The sequence below is a fragment of the Tachypleus tridentatus genome, chromosome 6, assembly GCF_004210375.1.
Source record: "Tachypleus tridentatus isolate NWPU-2018 chromosome 6, ASM421037v1, whole genome shotgun sequence".
Lineage (NCBI taxonomy): Eukaryota > Metazoa > Arthropoda > Merostomata > Xiphosura > Limulidae > Tachypleus > Tachypleus tridentatus.
In genome coordinates, this window is record NC_134830.1 from 156411951 (window position 1) to 156434485 (window position 22535).

A 22535-nucleotide genomic window follows, 5' to 3' on the forward strand; every position below is an offset into this window, starting at 1 on the left:
GGATTCAAACCCTAGACTCTAAGATTACAAGTTGAGCGCCCTTACTACGTGGCCATGCCAGGCTGATCTACTTTTATTTAAATTATAAAAAAACAAGACAACATGAAGTACAAACAATAAATATTTTATTAAACACGTAGACATGGCGTGATCTGATAGAAAGGTAGCGTTCGACTATTACATAATGTGCTTGTCTCGGATCCCAAACACGGCTATCGAACATGTTCACCTTTTCAGCACGTGTGAGCGTTATAACATTATGGTCAATTCCGCTATTGTTTTGTAAAAGAATAGCCCAAGAGTTGGTGATGGGTGGTGTTGACCAGCTGCCTTCCCTCTAGTCTTACACTGCTAAATTAGGGATGGCTAGCACAGATAGCCCTCGAGTAGCTTTGTGCAAAATTCCAAAAACCAACAAACAAACATTTTCAATTTTTTATTACTTCATTCAGTTTGTTTCCCGGAAATAAAAATATTGAAATACTCAAATGGAATTATTATCTAGTTCAAATTCTCTTCGGTTTGTTCGTTTTTTTAAAATATGATTTTAACGATTTCGATTACCAGACAACAATTTTAAGTAATTTTACGTTTCGTTTTTCTTTTATTATGTAGCAAATCACTTGATGCTTTTGTTTAAGTGTTGCTAGAAACATTTAAAAACAATCTTTATTGATGTTACTTTAGACACGAAGTTTTCAACATCTCGTTTGCGTTTAAGGGTCAAATACTTTTATACGATTAGAAAAATGTCAAAGGCGTAGTGTACCAGGAAGTTCTGAGTAGAAGTCTCAATGTGATAACTGATATCTAACTAAACAACTTGTTTTGAATTTCGATTTAGTTCAAAATAACATGTTGACACTGGGTAAAACCTCTACTTTTAATTTCGTGAAATGTGAAAACTCAGTCATATTTAAAAGACTTAGTTAAGCCTAACACGCAAAGTTGTAGATGTGACTTTAAAGTAATATCGTTCATTTTAAGATACTCTCATATGGTTCATTTCAAAACATCCCTGCCACACGTTATTAGACTGGCCTGTTGGTTTAGTAATAGTATCTGCATATTCTAGTAAACTTATTGCAATGTCCGAAAAAACTAAATCTGTCATACTTAAAATTTGACGACAGAACATATATCACACTTAGGTTTCTTACACTTCGTTATAAAAGTTGAGTTTGATTTTTTTTCGAGATATCTTCTAATGATAATACAAAAACGACTTCCTATTAAAAGGAGAACATACAAAGTATAGAATATTAGGCCTTTTCTCAGAGGAAGCACATATCCCACCCCTAATTACCAATTAAAATTTATATAATGTTCCATGATACTGAGCATTTCGAAACCTGTTGAACAAATATCACAAGTAGACCCTTCTCTATTTGTGTACATAATTTGAAACAACCAACTGAACTGTCCTGAACTGTACAGCAGCACTATCCAGTTAGGATTCATGCCAACAGTCACAAAACATTTTTGTGATTGAATATATGTTGACTTACATATTTATGTTTCGTTTGCTGTCCCTGTTTAATGACGTCACTAGGTTTATAACGGGTAGTGTGTGTGTTTGTGTTTTTTTATAACAAAGACACATCGGGCTATTTGCTGAGTCCACCGAGGGGAATCGAACCTCCGATTTTAGCGTTGTAACTCCGTAGACTTACCGCTTTACCAGCGAAGGTCAAAGTAAAGCGAGTATAGCGTCAGTAAATATGAGGAAGAACCGCTCGTTCTTCAGACGAGTGCTATAGAACCAAGTTAATGGTAACGAATTTTCTTTGAACAAACCAAATTATTATAATCTTCTCGTCTTACACACAGGAAGCTTCTTATACTCTTATCTTAGGATCCAGGTGAGCCTAATCATATTTTTGCGTTCATACGAAGAATCACGAAAATCTTTGTTTCAGGAACTTAAAAGATAACATACAATAATGAGACGAAAGAACAACTTTATGAAGATATTTTTGTTTTACCTACGGTTTTCTCGTTAATAAAAACTAACGAAAATATTCTAAAAAAAAACAACGTAGAGGTTCAAAGCAAGCTTTATCTCAAACCACACATGAGTACAATCCATTAATAAAAGGCAAAACAATGTATGCCATGAACTAATTAAAAAAGTTAATTAAATAACGAATAGTTATAAGTTAGTTTGTTTTTGAATTTCTCGCAAAGCTACACGAGAGCTATATGCGCTAGCCGTCCATAATTTAGCAATGTAAGAAAGCAGATAGTTTTCACCACCCACCACCAACCCACCTCTTGGGTTACTCTTTTAACAACGAATAGTGGGATTAACAGTCACATTATAATGCCCACACGGGTGAAAAAGCGAGCATGTTTGGTGCGACTGGTGTTTAGTCATGAAAATACGAAAAAATATATATTTCGTTAAACTGGGTATGTTTCGTCTTCACCTTTTCAACATTCTTAACTTTAATAACAATAGTAAAGGTACCTCGGTTTAATATTTTGTCGACCCCAATCTACTGCCTGGTACGTTTCTTTTCATTACCACGATAATTAAATTGGATTTTTTAGTGAGTTTCTATTTGTTTCTTGATATATATCGCCCTCTAGTGGCACAGAGACATATCTGCGGACTAACAAAACTGGAAACCGGCTTTCGACACACGTGGTGATCAAAGCACATATAGCCCTTTGCGTAGCTTTGTGTTTAACCTCAAACAATCTTGAGATATATCCACCACAATGAACATAAGTAAATGTCGTTTGTAATGAATTTATAACATAAGTATCGAAACTTTCATAAGGACAAGCTATTTCCGCGGTTACATTGAATACGACGTACGATGAAACATACACCTGTGTTATCAAAATAACTGACATTGTTACGTAGAACTGAACGTACAAGAGCCTCTTAAACGTACATAAAAAAGCTAATAAAAGAAATGCAGCTTAACAACAGTCAAATAATCATTCAAATTTTGTTTTGACGTAACGTTTGTTGATACTGATTGTTAACATTCTATACAGTTGTTGAGATGGTGTATGCTTTAGAAATAGAGTTAAAACTTGGGTTAGTTTCGTTTTTTTGTGAATTTCGTGAAAAGCTACACGAGTGTTTTCTGCGTTAGCTGTCCCTAATTTTGCAGTATAAGACTAGAAGGAAGGCAACTTGTCGTCACCACCCACCCTTAGTCCTGGGCTACTCTTTTAACAACGAATAATGAGATTGCACGTCACATTATAACGTCCACATAGCTGAAAGACCGACCATATTTCTTGTGACGGGGATTCGAACTTGCGACCCTCAGATTAGGAGTCGAGTTCTCTATCCAAGTGGCAGCTAAAGAGTAACACGAAAACAAAGATGAAATATGAAGTTTTGAATTTGAATTTGTATGTTCCTCGAGATTAGATTATGATGCTCTAGTAATCTTTCAAAAAATCTAAGAGCCTCCACAGCTGCTAAATCGTTTCTCGGAGGAACCGTTCACCTCCTCAACTCGTCTCAAATGAAATTTTGTTTATTGTCCCAGTATGTTGAACGAAACAGAATAAAATGTATTTTTCGAATGGGTCTTTTTTTCAGAAATATCTTTCATTTACATAAATTATTCGTATTTGTTTAAGTTTTGCTTCATGATTAACTGAACTAGCGTATGAGAACCAAACTTTTGTCCCTCTATCTGAGGGTACGAGTCCTTTCTTACAGCAAAGCCACATCGTAATGTCTGCTGAGTCCACCGAAGGAAATCGAACCCATAATTTTAACATTGTATATCCGCAGACGTACTGCTGTACCAGCGGGGACTCCTAAAACTTTTAACAGATTTAAAAAATCTTATTAAATACAAGAATAAAATATGAAACCATGCAGGAAATATGGAAGTGTTAAAGTAAAGTCAAGCTCTTTCACTAATTTATTCAAAAGAAAACGATGAAAATAGGTCAATAAAATATTATATGTTGGGAATGGAATTGCAAAAAAAAAATTTAGAAATCTATAAATTTAAGTTTAATTTTTTTTAATGTTTTGAAATTAGGATTTCAGTTAAACAATGGAAGTTTCCAATAAAATTTTTCAAGAATATAGTGCAATGTAGTGTAACTCAGACAATATAAAAGGAAATAAAAATGATTTATTTTACGTATGTGTCTGTTGACTAAAAATATTTTAATTTAAGATTATGGTAAAATCACATCGAATAATGATTTCTGACTGTAGATGGTAGTATCAAAAGCGAAGTTTAATTAGTCTGATGGTAAAGCATCAACTGTGAACTTTATTAGATTGGTAGCTACTGATTTCATTTGTTAAAATGAATATAGGTCATAGTATTTAGTAAAAAATTGTATTATGAAAGAAAGCTTCTACTGCAGCCAATCTTACTTCATATCCCATAAACTTACTTTGACAATTGGCTAATTATGTTTTCAAACTGATCTGTTAATGTCACATGACAGTGTGACCCAATAATATCATTGCATACGGAATTTTTAATACTGTTCCTATGATTTTTTGCACTATTATCTAGGCCTAATAACTTATATTCCATACAAGTTATTCTGGTTTTATAAATAGATTTTCCATAATTTAGATAAACAGAGCTCAAAATTAATATTCATTTTTTTCTGTCACATAAAAATTGTTTACAAATCAGGAAGAGAACAAACTCTTACTTAGTTCAATTTATTATTTCGTTTACCAGGATGAACATTTTTTATCATTATGTTACTGAAGAAAGATATAAGCAAACTGGTACGTGTTAAAATATTAAAGAAACTGAAGGAAAGGAAACCCTATCAGAACGAATATATGACTGATGAAAACTAGATGATTGACAAAATAATATTGAGGTTGAATCTGATTCCTCGAATAAACTAGATTTATCTTATGACGATGAAGAGATAAGTGAAGTCGAGATAGAAAATTAAAAGTTAGAGAACGTTAATGCCGTATGTTAGGTGATGAAATTGTTGACATAGATTCTCCACGTTTAGCTGTTTAGCAACGTCAAAGTCTATGTATCCAAGAACAGCACCTGAAGAACATCTATAACGACGTAATCTGATACTGTAACCCATGATTATAACATTACATGACGTGGTCATGTTCCAACTCAACCAGAAGTGATCATTACCCCTACAAAAAGACGAGTGAATTTCAACCAACAAGTAGCTGTACTTAGGATAAAAAACGACATTAATAGACTTAATGTCAGATTTAGTGACGAAACTAGTGGTGCACTACGAGCTTTTAACAATATATAAAGTTAAATGCATAGCTGTAATTAGAATTACGTAGACAATACAGGATGTACATAGACATTACTGTATGAGTTATATAAATATGTGTCTGTGATTATAAGATTTATATTTTTTAGCAGTTGACGTATCTGCAGGTTTACAACGATAATTATTATATAGATGAGTGTAAACATAGTGTTAAAGAATGTGAGCATTGTACCATTAGAGAGTAAGACGGGCATGATTTTTATTGAAGAAGGAAATTTTATATTATCGTGAGATAAGTGGATAATTGCTGAAAATATACCGTTTCACAGTACATTCGATTAATAGTTTTATTACGAAAAGAACTAATATTGTTCGAGAAATCGTTTTACGTGAGTGGTCATGTTCGTTTCGATGACAGTGTCAATTTCATGTGACAAATTCCGGAACAGCTATCTTATGTTCAGTAATGATATTATAGGAAATATTAATTAAAAATTATAATACCTAAGATAAACAATATCCTGTTAAGATAGAATATTTGTTATTAGATCTAAAGAATATTAAAGATAGCTTTCCGATTTCCGATCGAACTCCCAAACGTGGTTTAATAAACGCTGGTGGAAATATTTTGAAATTTTTCCAACCACAGAAAATGTTTAATTTAACATGTGATTATAATGAATTAATTAAACCAGACACTTGAATTACATGAGAAGGCAATTAAAAAATGTATCATTAAGCCCTAGTAAACATTACTACCACTTTGTTACCTACCAAAATAGGACTATCTGAGCGTCTAAAAGCAAAAACTAAAATGTTAGTTTTCAATTCCAGAATTCAAAATTTATTTATTATTATTATTATGCCTTTCGATTCCGCAAAGGAACATAGGGCCGCAATCGCTTGCGGATTCATTAACAGGCTGGTTTTTTTAAGTGAGTAGATTGTTAGCCCACTGCACAATCCCCAACAAGGAGGAGAAACCTTAGCCGTCCCTAATTTTGCAGTGTAAGACCAGAGGGAAAACAGCTAGTCATCACCACCTACCGCTAACTCTTGGGCTACTCTTTTACCAACGCATAGTGGGATTGACCGTCATATTATAACGCCCCCACAGCTGAAAGGGCGAGTAACTTTAGCGCAACTGGGATGGGAACCCGCGACCCTCGAATTACGAGTCGCACGTCTTAACACGCTCGGCCATGCCGGGCCAGAATTCAGAATAATTATCAACAATTATCATAAAAAAGTTGAAAATTGTGTGACTGAGTTATCTACGTTAGTACAAGTATTGTAAATAGCTGGAGACAGAAAGGTGAGTTCATGGTTTATTCGTACAAGTGAATTACATAAACTGTCAGATGAAATTATTGTACATAAGGTGAAGTAAAGACAGCCGCAGTAAAGTATTCACAATGAGTGTTCATAAAGATACCTTTGAAAGCAACAGAGAAAAAAACTCAAATTATTTAGGATTGTATACTTGAACCATTGGTTAGCACTGACTGTGGAAATGACAGAGAAAGTTATGCTGAAATATATACAAGGTTCCATAGTGTATGTGATCCTGAACTATGCAAAAATAAAATAATTTTATATTTGCAAAATTAAGACAGCAGGAACTTGATTATTTTATCTGAAAAAGATGAATTTATCTTTTCAATAGTGTGCCCTAAATGAAAATATAAATCGGTTTCGGTTATCGAACTGACGTAATTATATTAAAGAATATTGGATATCTTAGATTGTCTAGAACTTGTTCTACTAAAATCCAATGAATTACATTATTCTATAGTTTAACAAGTAAAACTAAATATACAGGAAATCTGTTAAATATAAGAATTCCCCTACGGGCAAGAACTATTGACTATAAAAGAGTTACCGCTAATTCACAATATAAATATTGATTCACATCTTAAAGGCCTGTCTAACATATAAGATGAAATCCCAAACTTGCCCTGTTCGAGAGCTGGGTAAAGCTTCAACTAATTTCAACAACATGTAGACCACGGAAAAGCTAAACCAATGATGATTATAGAACAACAATAATTCTATAAAACATGTTGAGAAAGTTTCCGCTGCTCGTTTAGCGTTTAGCCTGTAATTAGTTGACGTTATCGAGGTTTGTAAAGGGATTGTGGAAACTATGGACGCTGTATTAATGAGTGAAACTTGGAAGAAACTGTAACATCTTGACACCACTACAGTATGGAATAAAGTTACGGAGGATTGATTACCGAGAAACTTGAAACAACCTCCAATATAAACAGCTGGCTTATTGATTAAATATCGATAACAAGAATGTGAGTATAGATACAAGAAAAATCTCAGAATCGAATATTTGTCCATGTATTAATATTTCTTCTAGAATATTTTCTTTTCGAATTGTTAACATTCGAAATATATTCTATAGAAACTAACCTCAACAAGCATTTAGTTCTGTATCGAAACGGGTTCATGAAACACCAGAAAAAAACAGATAGACAGGTATTTACTACTTTATTCAGTTTATTGTGTTCCCTTTTCTATTACCGAAAAAATCAAACTAAATTTCAAAACAAAGTTTTTTATTTAACATTAAGTTTATAGTAGTTTCAAGTAAATATTGTTCCTTCACTGAAAAACCTAAAGTTTGTTAATTGAATAAAGTTCACATTTCAGAACACCATTTCTATCGGCGATAATTCAGATCCTAAGACGTTGTGAAAATAAAAACATATATAAAGTGTTATTTAAGTTGAGATAACACCTCATATTGTGGATGTTGTTAAAAGTAAGTTATTTAATTAACGTTAATGACTTTTAAAGGATTGGGAAAATTCATTCGTGATGACGAGAATCTTTATTGAAGTGGAAATGTATCTCAAGACGTTTGGTTTGGATATTGAAACTTTTATTAAGATAAAGAAGAGAACAACATTTCCACCTTATTAGGTCATCTTCATGTTTTTAAAGAGTAAGAAACTTTCTCTTTGTTAATCTGAGGACATTTATGTTTTAAGACATCTATTAATTATTTGATTACTGTTGTAATTGGTTTCAATATGCACTACAAATTAGTCTATATGTTTAATTTGTTTATTTATATAATTCTCGTTAAATATTCATATAAACCACGTATATATATATATCACTGTAATGTAATGTAACAAATAATATATCACACACTCTATTACACTTATGAATCTCCTCTTCTAACAGCTACTTGTAAAGTAGAAGTTAAAATGTTTTATTCTTACCCTTTAATAAAACTGAAGATTACTTGTACTGCACAAACACAGTTATCCTCTCTATTCTCCTGGCGACTTCTCGATGACTTTTGTGACTTAAATCGCTAATATCAAGGGTAGGTTATTTGCAATAAATAAAATTCAGATAGCTCTGTTGCTTTCCATTAAATAAACAAGGTGACCTAAGGCCCTAATGCTTATCATTTTAATCCCAATACGTTTTTAATGCGTATAAATTTTACCTTTTAAATATTACACATTACTGAGAAACTCAATTAACCATCAGAAAGCAGCAAATTCTTTAAATATTCAACTATTTTAGAAAAGTAAAGATAACACAGTAGCTCCTTCCAAAAATTAACAAACCAGTGACGATATGACGTGATAGTTATTAAAATACCACACTATGCATTCTTATATCATGTGAGATAAAATTGACATTAGTAAAAAATACAGGATTGTGTCCCTACCCTTAACCTTAAACAATTCGTTAGCTCTAACTGTGGAAATGTCAGAGGAAGATATGTTGAAATGTGTGGAATGTCCACTTAGAGTACGTAACCCCAAACGATGTAAAAATAGAATGGTTATCACTAACTCATCTTAATCTTATAAAATTAATCTTATGACATATTCCCTATATTACGGCTAACAATATGTATAAATATTATTCACTAGATATATTATCATACTCTGATGACCATTGGTTCATTAAATCAGAACTTCGTGAATACAATAAAACCGTTTGAGTTTTAACAGTTACGATGAATCTTATCAAATTCCCAATAAATTGTCACAGTGTATTCCCATATCACAGTAAAACTGTAACCATGCAGGAATTATGAAAGTGTTAACGTAAACTAAAGCCATTGTGCTCCTTCTTCTACTCTGTTTTTGTTAATTGTTGTAAAAGAAACGACCAAGAAAAAAAAATAGTATTAATTTATATTGGGACTTGAATTGCCTAATATGGAGAAATCTATAAATTTAAGTTTTATTCTTTTTAATGTTCTGGAATATAGTGACGTTTAATGTGATTCAAACAGCATAAAAGGATAGCAGAAAAGTATTTGCTTGTCCGCAAAGTAGATTTTAATCGAAGATTACAATAAAATCACATCTAATAATGATTTCTCACTGTAGATGGCAGTAAAACATCAATAGTGAGTTTAATTAGTTTTACTGCCATTGCTTTCATTTGTAAAATAAAAATCGGTGGATAGATACCATGGTATTTTATAAAAAACTGTATTATCAAAGAAAGCTTCACCTGCCACCAATTCTACTCCATATTTCACAAACTCACTTAGAGAGTTGGTTAATTAAAGGTTAAAATAGATCTGTTATTGGAGTTTTCATTTGTGTTCGTCACATGTTTTGACATATTAATAGGCTTCATAAATTAAATTACATAAAAAAATATTTTTGTATTAGAAACATATTTACCATAATTCAGACACGCAGACCACGAAATTAATATTTATTTTTTTCTATCTGGTAGGAATTGTTTACAAATCTCGGAAAAAATAACTATCACTTGGGCCAATTTATTATTCCCTGTATCACAAAGAATATTTTTTATTATTATGTTTCCAAAGATAAATGTAAACAAGCTGAAGGAAAGAGAAGAACATTTGTAACAAATAAATATATATCTTCATTCATCTAGAAATTTTCTGGAAATCTTCGTCTTATATTTTGAAAAATATATCTTGTGGTTTCTCTTATGTTTCAACTTGGTATCTGGTTGACTCTGTGTGGCCATTGTTTATTTTTCTAGTGTTTATTACGTGCTTTATCGGCCCGTTGACAGAAAAACGTAAAAACGTTTTATAACTTGGCTGTCAACTCTAATTATATTTTCGTAGGAACCGAATAAGTAACAGGACCAGATACATATGCTATGACTGGGTATAAACCTTTTAGATTTCTTTAAGAACAATCAATGTACAACTGCCACTCACATTATCCATAGTCTGCAGTTCATACTATTTGTATTAATTAATTTACCAATATTGCTGTGATAAACCAGTAAATGTTTACATGAACTAAAATGTGAAAGAAAAGAAATCCTTACTAACCACGTAGTAGTAGTCAAGGTCACTAACAGAAAAACATTAGCTGCAGTAGTACAGCATAATGTGAGGAATATGAAACACCAGACACCACAAAATAAAATAAATAGGGAATTATTTATCAGGAAATATGTAAGAAAATATAGAAGGTGCAATAACATTACTAACATTATATAGATATTATTTGTATGACAAGTGACTCTGATACTACAAAGAAGATTAAACACATAACAGGGTTAAATGGCAATAAACCTATAGCACAGAGACCTCATAGAGTTCCAGCGAAACACATGTTTGAATGAAAACAGTGAGTGAAAGATATTCTTTTAGTAGGAGTAACGGTTGTATAAGTTCCTATGAAGTACATAAAGTTTAGGTTTTAAATTGGTGAATGTAGTTACAGTTAAAGACATTTATCTGTTACGTAATATACAGGAAACTTTAGAAAGGTGAAGTAATTTTAAATACTTTTCGTCTATTGATTTCAAAGTGGGTACTGGTAGGTAATAATAAAAGATAAAGCTAAAACTACTTTTGTCTTATCTTCAAGTAAATATCAGTTCAACAGAATGTCCTTTTGTTTATGTGATACTCTTTCAACATTCCAGAGGTTAATGAATATCGTATTATAACATCTACAATAGTAATAAAATTTATGTCACTTCTATGACGTTATAGTTTTCGCTACAACTACAGAAGAACGCTTAGGAAGATTGAAACGTATATTTGATAGATTACGAGAAGAAACATCAAAATGTTAAATCAATCAAATGTCAGTTCTTGATAAAAGAAATAGAATATCTAGGTCGTTTGGTAACAACAGACGGTGTAAAACCTGACACTAAAACGTTAGGTATCCGTGAATTTGTAGGAATTTATAGAAGATTTATTCTATATTTTAAGTTATTGGCAAAACCTGAAACTAAGCTAACTATGAAGGAAGCAGAAGTCATGTGAGCAGATAAAAGACAAGGAACATTCGAGAAATTACGAGACGTTGTATTAAATCACCCTTTTTAAGTTACCCAGATGTTAGAAAAGAAGTTATCATAAACACAGCTACTTCACGCTGAGCTATAGATACGGTAACATGACAATTAGATAAAAACAGAAAACAAAACATCCTATAGCTTATCACAATAGACAGTTAGGAGAAGCTGATATAAATCACTCAGTCACATAACAAGAATGCTTAGGCGTAATGCATGGAATTTCACAAACGAAAGACACGTCCACACAGTAAAAACGTTCCATTCCAAGAAGTGCCAAATTTATCCACACCATCTCAGATAGTAGCTATGGATGTTTTTGGTTCATTACTTACTTTATACAGAGGACAAAAATATGTGTTTGTCGTCGCACTCTATTCAACTAGGTATATCGAGGCAATATGCTTGTCTGTTCAAAAACGGAAACCATTGCTGAAACATTTGTAAATAACATATCAGCTCGACACAGTGTACTCCAGCACTTACTGACGGATAGAAATAGTAACTTCCTTTCCAAGTTAATAAAAGATATTTATCAATTGTAAGGAGTCAAGAAAACAGAAATAGTTACTTTTATCCAGCTGCTACTGTATTAGTAGAAACATTCCACAGAACGTTGCTGGATATGATCTCACAATACCGTGAGAAAGATCAGAAAACCGGTAGACAGCTGGTTCATTTATTACAAAAGTGTTGAAAATTAGTCTACTCTTGAAAGTCCGTTCTTTCTCTTACATGGTAGAGATGTAATGCTACCTATACAAGAGATAATGAACCCTAAAATATTTAATCATGCAGTAGATTATGATTACAAGACTGAGCTATTACAGAGAATGCAGTTAGATTTTGAGTTAACTATTAAACATTTGATCAAAGCTCCTGAACATTGACAGAAACAAGGAAGTAAAAAGACGAAAACTAATGATATAAAATTAAAAGATAAACTACTGTTATGTACCCATATTGTTAAGAAAGGAAATACCAAGAAACTATGAAAACAGTTGGTACATGTTAACATATTAAAGAAACTAAAGAAAGGAAACTCTGTCAGAACGAATATATGACTGATGAAAACCAGTTGATGACAAAAAAAAATGTTTGTGTCTTATCAAATGATTCGAATAAACTAGATTTATCTCATGATGATGAAGAGATAAATGAAGGCCCTGCATGGCCAAACGTGTTAAGGCGTGCGACTCGTAATTTGAGGGTCGCGGGTTCGCATCCCGGTCGCGCCAAACATGCTCGCCCTTTCAGCCATGGGGGCGTTATAATGTGACGGTCAATCCCACTATTCGTTGGTAAAAGAGTAGCCCTTGAATTGGCGGTGGGTGGTGATGACTAGCTACCGTCCCTCTAGTCTCACACTACAAAATTAGGGATGGTTAGCGCAGATAGCCCTCGTGTAGCTTTGCGCGAAATTCAAAAACAAACAAAACAAACAAACAACATAACTGAAACCGAGATAGAAACTAAAACTTAGAGGACGTTAATACCATATATTAGACTATGGAAATGTTGAGATCGATGATCCTACGCATAGAATATCAAGTTACGTCAACGTTCCTTTCCCCGAGGACAGTAAGTAAAGAACATGTTTCACGAGGTAAGCTGATACTGTTACCCATGATTATAACTTTAGATCAAGTTGTCCTTTATCAACCCAACCAGAATTAATCCTTATCCCTACAAAAAGACGAGTGAACTTCCTTCCCCAAGTAGTTCCACATTCACCCTAAAACAACATTAATAGAGATATTGTTAGCTCCTGCGAAGAAACAAGTAGTGTGCAAGAATGTTGTAACAATGTTGAGACATATGCGTAGTTCTAATTAGAATTAAGTAGACAATATGTGTATAATGTGTATAAATATTTTTTAACATGTTATATATTTATATGTGCGTGGGTTTTGAGACATTTGTCTTCATACGCTTTACTTGAAGACATATCTGTGTTTTACTACGATCATTATCCTGTCGATGAATGGAAACCTGGTGGCACAGAAAGTAAGTATTTTACCAGTAAAAATAAAACTGGAATGTTTTTTATTGAAGAAGGATATTTTATATTATCAGGAGATAAGTGGATAATGTTAGGAGATATACCATATTCATAGTATGTACGATTAATAGTTTGATTACGAGAAGGACTAATATCGTTCGAGAAATCTTTTCACGTAAGTAGCTGTGTTAGTTTCGATGAAAGTGGTTCGGAAAATATGACGTCATTTCATTTGTCAAATCAAAGAACAGCTATTTCATGTTTAGTAAGGATCTTACAGGAAGGATTAATTTAGAACTATTCGATGTAAGTTCGACGATATCTTATAAATACAGAATATTTGTTATGAGAATTAAAGTATATTAAAAACAGCGTTTCAATTTCGGATCGGATTACCAAAAATTTGTTTTAACAGACGCAGTTGGAAACGTTTTGAAATTTTTATTTGGATCCGCTACCACAGACGATTTACGTGCATTAAGCAAGAAAATAGAACATCAAACACAAGTATCTATAGAAATGGTTAATTTAACATGTGACTAAAAGATATTAGTTGAACCAGAAACTTGAATTATGTGACCAGGAAATTAGAAAAGTGTCCCAAGCACTAGTAAACATTACTAATTCTTTGATACATACCAAAATAAGAACTTCAAAATGCAAGAACTGAAAGGTTACATTACAATTCTAGAATTCAGAATCTGTAACTACTATTATAATTCACAGTTGGAAATAGTGGGATTGAATTATCTAAGTTAGAACAAGTATTGCATGTAGCTGCAGGTGGAAAGTTCAATTTGTACTTTATACGTACAAGTGTATTTAGAAAAAGTGTCAGATGAGAGTGAAAGGAAATTACTGCCATACTTACAATCTGTGAAACCTACTTTAAGTATGGACTGATGTGAAGACAAAACAGTTTTTGTACCAACAGATAGCAGCATAATATATAAATTTTTGTTTTTTTATTTTAGATAATTTTTTCTTTATATTTATAAAAAAAAACTTTCATTAGGATTCTTCAAAAAATGTTACATCTTTATTGACTTGTCATTGACTTTCAAATTTTTAACTTTTCTCATTTCGAGTAATAAATTTCAGTATCAAACATTTCACCATGTAGTAATATTTCTTCTGGACCGTTTCTTTTTCCAGTTGTCAACTTCTTCGGTCTTATCATGAAGTAGATTTGACCATAATATCAAAATACACAGAAATACCTATTACATTAAACGAAATGTTTCTGATGATGACAAAGTATGTTTTTCCTTGAAATAGTAGAATGTGGTATTCAACTGATCTATCTAACCGATAACATTGTAAGATAGTTGAAACTATACAATTTGCATTAATTCCACCGTATTTTGGGGAAGGGGGATCATGGAGAAATAAATTCTAAAGTAGGTTTTAAGGAATGATTGTATCGATTGTATAAAATAATGACTTTTTCTTTGTTCTTTTTTTACCAATTGTGGGTAGTAAGGAAATGATTACATATTGCTATTTTTTACAATTTAACGTTTAAAGAATACATTTTAAGCTATAAAGAGATACTAAGTGAATCCTGGAATATTATAGCCTGACGATTTTGCTAGGCCTCAAATGCCTAACGCTTTATTCAGCTTTGACGATTAACTACACGATTGAATTAAAATTCTTTCAGCTGGTACTACTAGTTCTAAAATCTTATAGTGGTGTTACATATTTATTTTCTCTTCATTAAAGGTAAATTAAATATTTAACCTTTGACGTTGAGGCCTTATTTACTTTCTGATAAGTTTATGAAGGAAAAATATCTGTTTACAACGCCTATACCTGAAGAGTGATTTTTATATTTTAAAACGATGGCAATCTTATAGAAACATAAACACACATACGATTAGAATATTACAAATTTCAATGTGTTTAATTTTTGTTAGGGGTAACTTTCCATTTTCCCTTTTTTTGTCATGTTTTATAGGGTCTTCCTTTTTACATTTGCGTTTTTCAAAATTAATATCAATGTTAAATTAATCTAATACAAGTAATGCAAGTATATGTCACCATGAGCATACACAGGAGATCATAAAATGTACACAAAAAAGGTTGTTATATGTGATATAGAAGGAAAAGAATAAACTACTCTTTCTGTTGTTCTGTTGTCATGATATAATTTACTTTCGGAAAACATGTGGATTAAATAATTATTCATAATAAACTTTTATCACCATGGGATATCTTATTCATAATATTGAGGAATCGTTATAAATACACAAGTAAGAGCGACACTTTGTATGACAACTACAAATTCAAATAACTAGTTTCTAGTTTCAGTTTATTTCTGATTTATAATAAGTTGATAAAAAACAAGGTATAAAGAACTGATTTATTGAGTAAACATGTATTTTGTTCCATTCCGAGGAAACAAAATCACTTTATTATGCATATAACTTATTATTATAGCAGCATAATAGGTTTCTCTTCTCAAGACGTAGTGAATAACAGGGGCCTGCAATGGTTTTATTGTCTTAAATTTTTCAAATGTTATACAGTAATTCAGGTTCGCTGAATACAGAAATGATAACCATCTTTCTTCATCACTTCTAGATTTCTAGAAAAGTGTCATATGTACTTTTACATTTTTTTTTTTAGGTTTGGTAACATTTTGTTTGGCATCTTACCTATTGTCGTCGTACCCATGAGAAACACACCTCTAGCATATAAACGGTTAACAGGCGCCTGACGTGTTATTTCTGGATAGTATCTGATTGTGGGTGCACCTTGATACTTTTTTCTTTTTAGTATTATTTGTTCATCGTTATGGCTACAACAAGTCGTGTAAATAATCCAGATATATTCTATTATATATGTCGTAAATTTGTTGAAAGGAAGCAACGGCAAAACTTTAGATTTCTCAAAAACATGCAAGGATGCAATACTCGGAATAAAAAGGAAAATTCTTATCCAATCTTCTTTTTGTTATAAGACCTGTTATTAAGACCTGATGTAGCTGTATCTACTATATCAGAGACTCTAGATACAGTATTATCTGATTTTGAATCTGATATCAATAGAAATGTTAACAGGGAGTGTTTTCAACCTGAAACACCTGGTGAACCACAGCTTTTCACACAAGATAAACTTATTAATTTGGTGATAGATTTGAACCTTTTGAAAGATTCTCCAGAGACTATGAATTACAGGTTTCAGGCTGAGAGTTTACTTTCTCTAATGACATCACATTACTGCGACAGAAATAATGAGAAAGAGTTTTTTTTTTTTACACGAAGATTCAATGGTTTATTGCACTAATATTGCACAATTAATACCAACTCTAGGAACTGCAGTATATGAGCAAAGTGAGTGGTGATTGTTCACTGATTCCTACAAAAGAAGTCTGAAAGGTGTTATACACAATAGTAGGATATATGTGTCTGTTACTATTGCTAATTTCGTTCATACTAAAATCTTGAACGTCTTAATAAGGTCAACTACAAAGAACATCTACTTAGTGGATACTTAAAAGTTCTTTGCATGTTGTAAGGTTGGCAGTCAAGTTATACAGAGTTTTCATATTTTTTCTATGAATTAAACAACAGAACATGAAAGTTTCAGCTAACGTAACGTAACCTAAACTAATCTGAACTCATACTTTTTGTGTAAATGGTACAGAAACGTACGTATTCAACATTGGATAAGGAAACAATAGCCACACATCATCAGCCTGACACGAGGTTGATAAATAAAAGATAGACCACAACAAGTAGTTATAATAAAGAAAGACGAGTATTTCACAAGAAAAGATGAAGAATACTTTCAGCATAACCAACTAACTAACAGCTGACATCAACGTATTTTACCAAATCGTAGTTTAATGAACATAAGGACAGTAGGAAGTGTTATATAGTTTATTCTACAAGTTAATTATCGGTTAAACAGCAACACAACTCACTTAAGACAAATAGTTGTATTTGTTGCATGGTATCATTTAAATTACTCTAAAATTAATTTCTGATGATAAGATACCAAATATCATTATGGGAGATATTTTGTGAAATAAAAATTGATAACAAAGTGTTTAAGAAATATCCAAATTTAGTACAACAAAATTCCCAGTAAAACAACTCTGTGATAAATGTTCTAATCATATAAAAAACAAATAGGAGGAATATACTGAATTTACCGCTAAGCTGCGCAAGTGGTTTCTGTCACAACACCTGTAAAATAATGTTTATTTTGACTAGATTAACCAAATTAATCAATGATTTGTAATTTATATTACATTTATTAATACAAGTTAAGCTAAACGGTTTAGACTCAGGATGAATAATTACATTTAATTTATGTTCTAACTAATCTATCATATCATTTTTCGACACATATCTGGTGATTCTTATAAATGATTTTAAACATATTACGTTTCTGGTAAAAACTATACATGATAAACAAGACACTGTCTTTACATGTATCCAACCTTTGTTCAGCTTAGAAGTTGAAATCCAGTACACTTTGGTATCAACAAATGAATCTAAATATTATAAAACTACACGTGGGGTTTTTCTTCAATAAACGTGTTGAATTAATTTCGTTATTCAAATATTTTGTCAAATATATCAATCAGTATAAGGAAACGAAGCAAGTTTGTAAAAACTGAACTTCTTAATAGAGAAACTAAGACTTTCCTAAATAAAAATGATGGTCAGATAATTTTTGAGAATTTGAAAATGATCAGATCATAAATAAATAAATTCATACATTGTTGATATTAACATACTCACTTACCAACACCAAGAGATGTAACAATAATAAACCATACTTGTTTGATGTAACTTGTTACAAAAGCTTACGTCATGGATACGAAGACAAATTCAGCTTACAAATTTACCTTGTTGAGACTTCACTGTATTATGTATGAGAGGCTAGAGTATGGAACATGAAATATAATTATAAAATTCAGTTTCATTGATGTTTTTGTTGTTTTGATACAAAGCTACATCCTGGACTATCTCAAACTTGACCAAAGCGGAGAATCAAATCACAGAGTTTAATACTAGAAGTCTGGAAAACATGACCGTAAACTTTCAATTTAGTAATATACAGATATTATCATACGTGTTGTTAGTTGTTATAATTTTCTAGGGGTGTGTAGAATATCTCTTATGGTAGTTTGTGCATTGTAATGTTCACAATATTTATCAGAACACATTTAGCGATACGTCAATGAAACACGTAAACTGTTTGTACTCAATCAATGCAATAAACATCTATTTTTCAGTTGTGGCCTAGCGGCTCATAAAACTGCTCCGAGTTCTCAAATATAAAACGTTTTCCTCGCAACCCCGTTATCTCTTGACTGATTTGAGATCTAATTATAGTTTCGGACTTTAAAGGGCAAACCCTTTAAGTGTTCTATTTGACCATGTCCAAGGTCTCAGAGGTTAATTTACTCTAGTCATGCCCAGAAGAATTTCAAATTGAGGGTAGGTTAGTAGTGGTCGTAATAAGTAATCAAATGGAATCGGCAGTCAGCATGTTCCACACATGGTATTACTAGCACACAAAACTATAGTAAATAGAAAAATAGAGGAAAGGTCTCTATATTAATTAAGTTAAATCCTGTCGAAAATAATTTCAAGTGCCGCAGCTATTGAAGATTCCCAGTTGCATTAATTCATCGTCTTCATACATATTTTAATAGTTTATATTACTTACAGAAACATATTTGTACAGTTTGACCTATTTAAAGAAACATACTTGGATCGTTTATGTTAATTACAGAAACATCCTTGTATAGTTTATATCATTCACCGAAACATACCTGTTAAATTTATACTTTTTATATTTATATAAAATTTATGTTTGTATAGTTTATACTATGCTAGAGCCCATTGGACTGCCGATTCTTTATAATATAACATTAACGCTCAAGTTTTCCTGAGTCAGGACTGGAAATATATTCTAAAGAAACTACCCTATGTAAGCATATGATTTTATATCGAACTTTGTTACTGGTACAGAAGAAACACACAGAAAAACAAATTCACGAAAAATTTCTTTTAAATATAATTTACATTTCATTTTTTATTCTAAAAAAAATTCAAACTTAGTTTCAATTCAAAGTGTTTTTTTAATTCACAATTCAGTTTACAGTAATTTCAATTAGAATTTGTTCTCGTACTACATAATTTTTTGGTTCTTAATTGAATGAAGGTAAGATTTCAGGACATCATTTTTACCAACGAGAATCCGGATCCTAAGAAAGTGTAAAATTATAAAAACTTATCAAGTTTCATATAAATTGAATTAATATCACATAAAGTGTCATGATGGTGTAAGTAAGTTATTATTTAATTAATTTTAATTAATATTAAGGGATTTTGGTATTTCATCTTTTAAGAAAACTATAAACTATATCCCACATGTATTTAATTAATTTTGTAATTGGTTTCAACAAACCCTGACTTATATATATATAAAACTGTTCTACTTTAAGTTTAATTTTCATTAAAAGTACGTATAAATATATATATGTATATACAAAAGTTGGATCTTGTGTAATACGTGGTTTAAACCCTGTCTCCTATATAAATCTTTATATAGTTATCGATGATTTTGGTGACTTTAATCGCTAACATATGGTGTAGGTTCTATGCGATAAACAAAGTTTAAGTAGGTCAGTGTGAAGCAATGTATTAAGTAAACAACATTACCCAAGGTCCTTGTGTCTCTCATTTCATACTTAACACGTTCATTAATGTGTATAAATTTTAAGCTCTTACACATTACTTAGAAAACCAATTACTTATATTAACCTATAATTTATAACTTATATTTTCACTGGTGTGAGTCCACAGACTTCCCGCTGTGACACTTGGGGATAAATGTTGGTCAATCAGTAAGTTTCTGACCAAAAATTGTAAACTGTTTAATCATTTTACTTCCTTTCAATTTTGTATTCCTGAATTGGCTTGTTTCTTCTTTTAAATTTCACACAGGGTTAAACTAGGGATATCTTCGCTATCCGTCTCTAATTTATCAGTAAAAAGCAACTATTTGGCTATTATATTACCAACAAATAGTAGTACTGACCGTTACCATTATAACTCCTCTACAACTGATAGGGTGAGCATGTTTCGTATGATGGGTATTTGAAGCCACGACACTCACGCAACGAATCGAGCGGTATGACCAGGTAGTTAAAGTTTTTAACATCCTTACGAGAAAAGTGAAACTTCACAATATTTATATATTAAAAGTTTTAAATACTCAATAATATATATATTCACATGAACTAACTGTTACCATTTATCCTCTGCCATTACGATTTCCTGCACCCACATTTTGACCGTCATTCTTTGTTAGCTCACTATCCAATTATGACCATTTAAATAATCTACTCTCCTATTGTGGAAAGTATGCGTGTCCAAAGTTGTTTTTTTTACACAGTCGTATACTCAAACACACAAATATATTGACTGATTTATCGCATAGCATTTTTCCCTTATAGCTTTTAACTTTTATTGAGAGTTATTTTTAAATAGATTAGTTTAAATTAAAATCAAATAAAATTATTCATTTCCGAATAAGATGAGAACATTTGTCACACTGATGTTTTACTGGGAATTCTGTTATACTAAATTTGAATACCCTTTTAATAATAATGTTGTGAATATATATTTCACTAACACTATTCTATAATGAGATCAGGACTCTTATCATAGGAAATTAATTTTAATTTAATTATCTCACATATAAAAGATATATCAGATTTGGTTTTTGGAATTTCGCACAAAGCTACTCGAGGGCTATCTGTGCTAGCCGTCCCTAATTTAGCAGTGTAAGACTAGAGGGAAGGTAACTAGTCATCACCACCCACCGCCAACTCTTGGGTTACTCTTTTACCAACGAATAGTGGGATTGACCATCACTTATAACGCCCCCACGGCTGGGAGGGCGAGCATGTTTGGCGCGACTCGGGCGTGAACCCGTGACCATCAGATTACGAAGCGCACGCCTTAACGCGCTAGGCCATGCCAGGCCCTAAAGATATATCAAACTACGTATTTATATAGTGGGATAATATGACGCAATCATACTTAAGGCCACATCTGTGATAAACAAAACATCTATGACGCAAATTGATATTTAATAGTTTTTAATTAATAACAAAAGACGTACCTTATATTTGGCTTTTACCCAGATGAATTATTAAACAAAGATAAATCAGTTCGTGGAACAGTAAATTACATTTTAATAAATTTATCATTACATTAAGAACATGTTTCAGGTAGTTTTGGTTATATTATGTGGAAATATTTGTTAATTGTAAAGTAAGAAAAAATGTTGAGGTTCGGTAAACATCAGTTAACTACCGGTTTAGTAACTTTTTTATCTGAAACAACGTCTAGAAAAGTAATGGTTGATCTGTATCAAAAGACTGGAAATCTATAGATAAGTTACATTTCTCTCTCGCTTATTTCCTCTTAATAGCATCTTAAATTCTCCATTTACAAAACTTTGTTTTGTATTTTTGCCACCATAACAATATTCCTTGACGTATTATGCTACCAACATTTTGCTACCTGAACATCAGGATAATGCTATCTGCATCCTGTATTGTAGACGGAGACGTTCTACTAAAATTATTATAATAATGGCTCCAAGAAGATGGGAAAATACCGGTAATACCATTTGTAAAATGTTCCTTTTTTGTTTAAAAATATCAATGGTGAAGAACACCGTATCTGTATATAGTTAGTAATTGTTAACTGTTGTTAGTCAAACATATTCCTGAGTTAGTGAAGACAAAAAGTGACCTTCTATAAAATCACCTAGCACAAAATGTAGTTATTTGTTTTTAGAACAAGTATCAGGTGCCGTTCACTGATGTGGTCATTCTCATCTACTCGTGTTTTTAACGGTAAAGAATGTTTTAGTGTTTATATCAACATTCTAGAACTTAACAATAGATTTAAACTTTGGTTTTGATAATGGCTACTTATGAGTATGAATATCAAATTGTGAGATAGACAGAATGCTTGCGTGT

General features: G+C 31.7%; 2 protein-coding genes and 1 long non-coding RNA gene across 3 annotated transcripts in view; 1 reads left to right on the forward strand and 2 right to left on the reverse strand.

Annotated features, from left to right (window-relative positions):
- The window catches only part of LOC143254190 (uncharacterized), a gene marked incomplete in the record, with an annotated part of 711062 nt that overhangs the window by 370591 nt on the left and 317936 nt on the right, over positions 1 to 22535 (reverse strand).
- LOC143254204 (uncharacterized) overlaps positions 1 to 22535 on the reverse strand; it is a 301500-nt gene that overhangs the window by 55153 nt on the left and 223812 nt on the right. The window lies entirely within an intron of this gene.
- Positions 13284 to 22535, forward strand: part of LOC143254202 (uncharacterized) — a 79240-nt gene continuing 69988 nt past the window's right edge. The window contains exon 1 of the mRNA XM_076509004.1: positions 13284 to 13515. Within this exon, the coding sequence (XP_076365119.1) occupies positions 13493 to 13515 (23 nt within the window). The 5' untranslated portion in view covers positions 13284 to 13492. The remainder of the gene's footprint in view (positions 13516 to 22535) is intronic.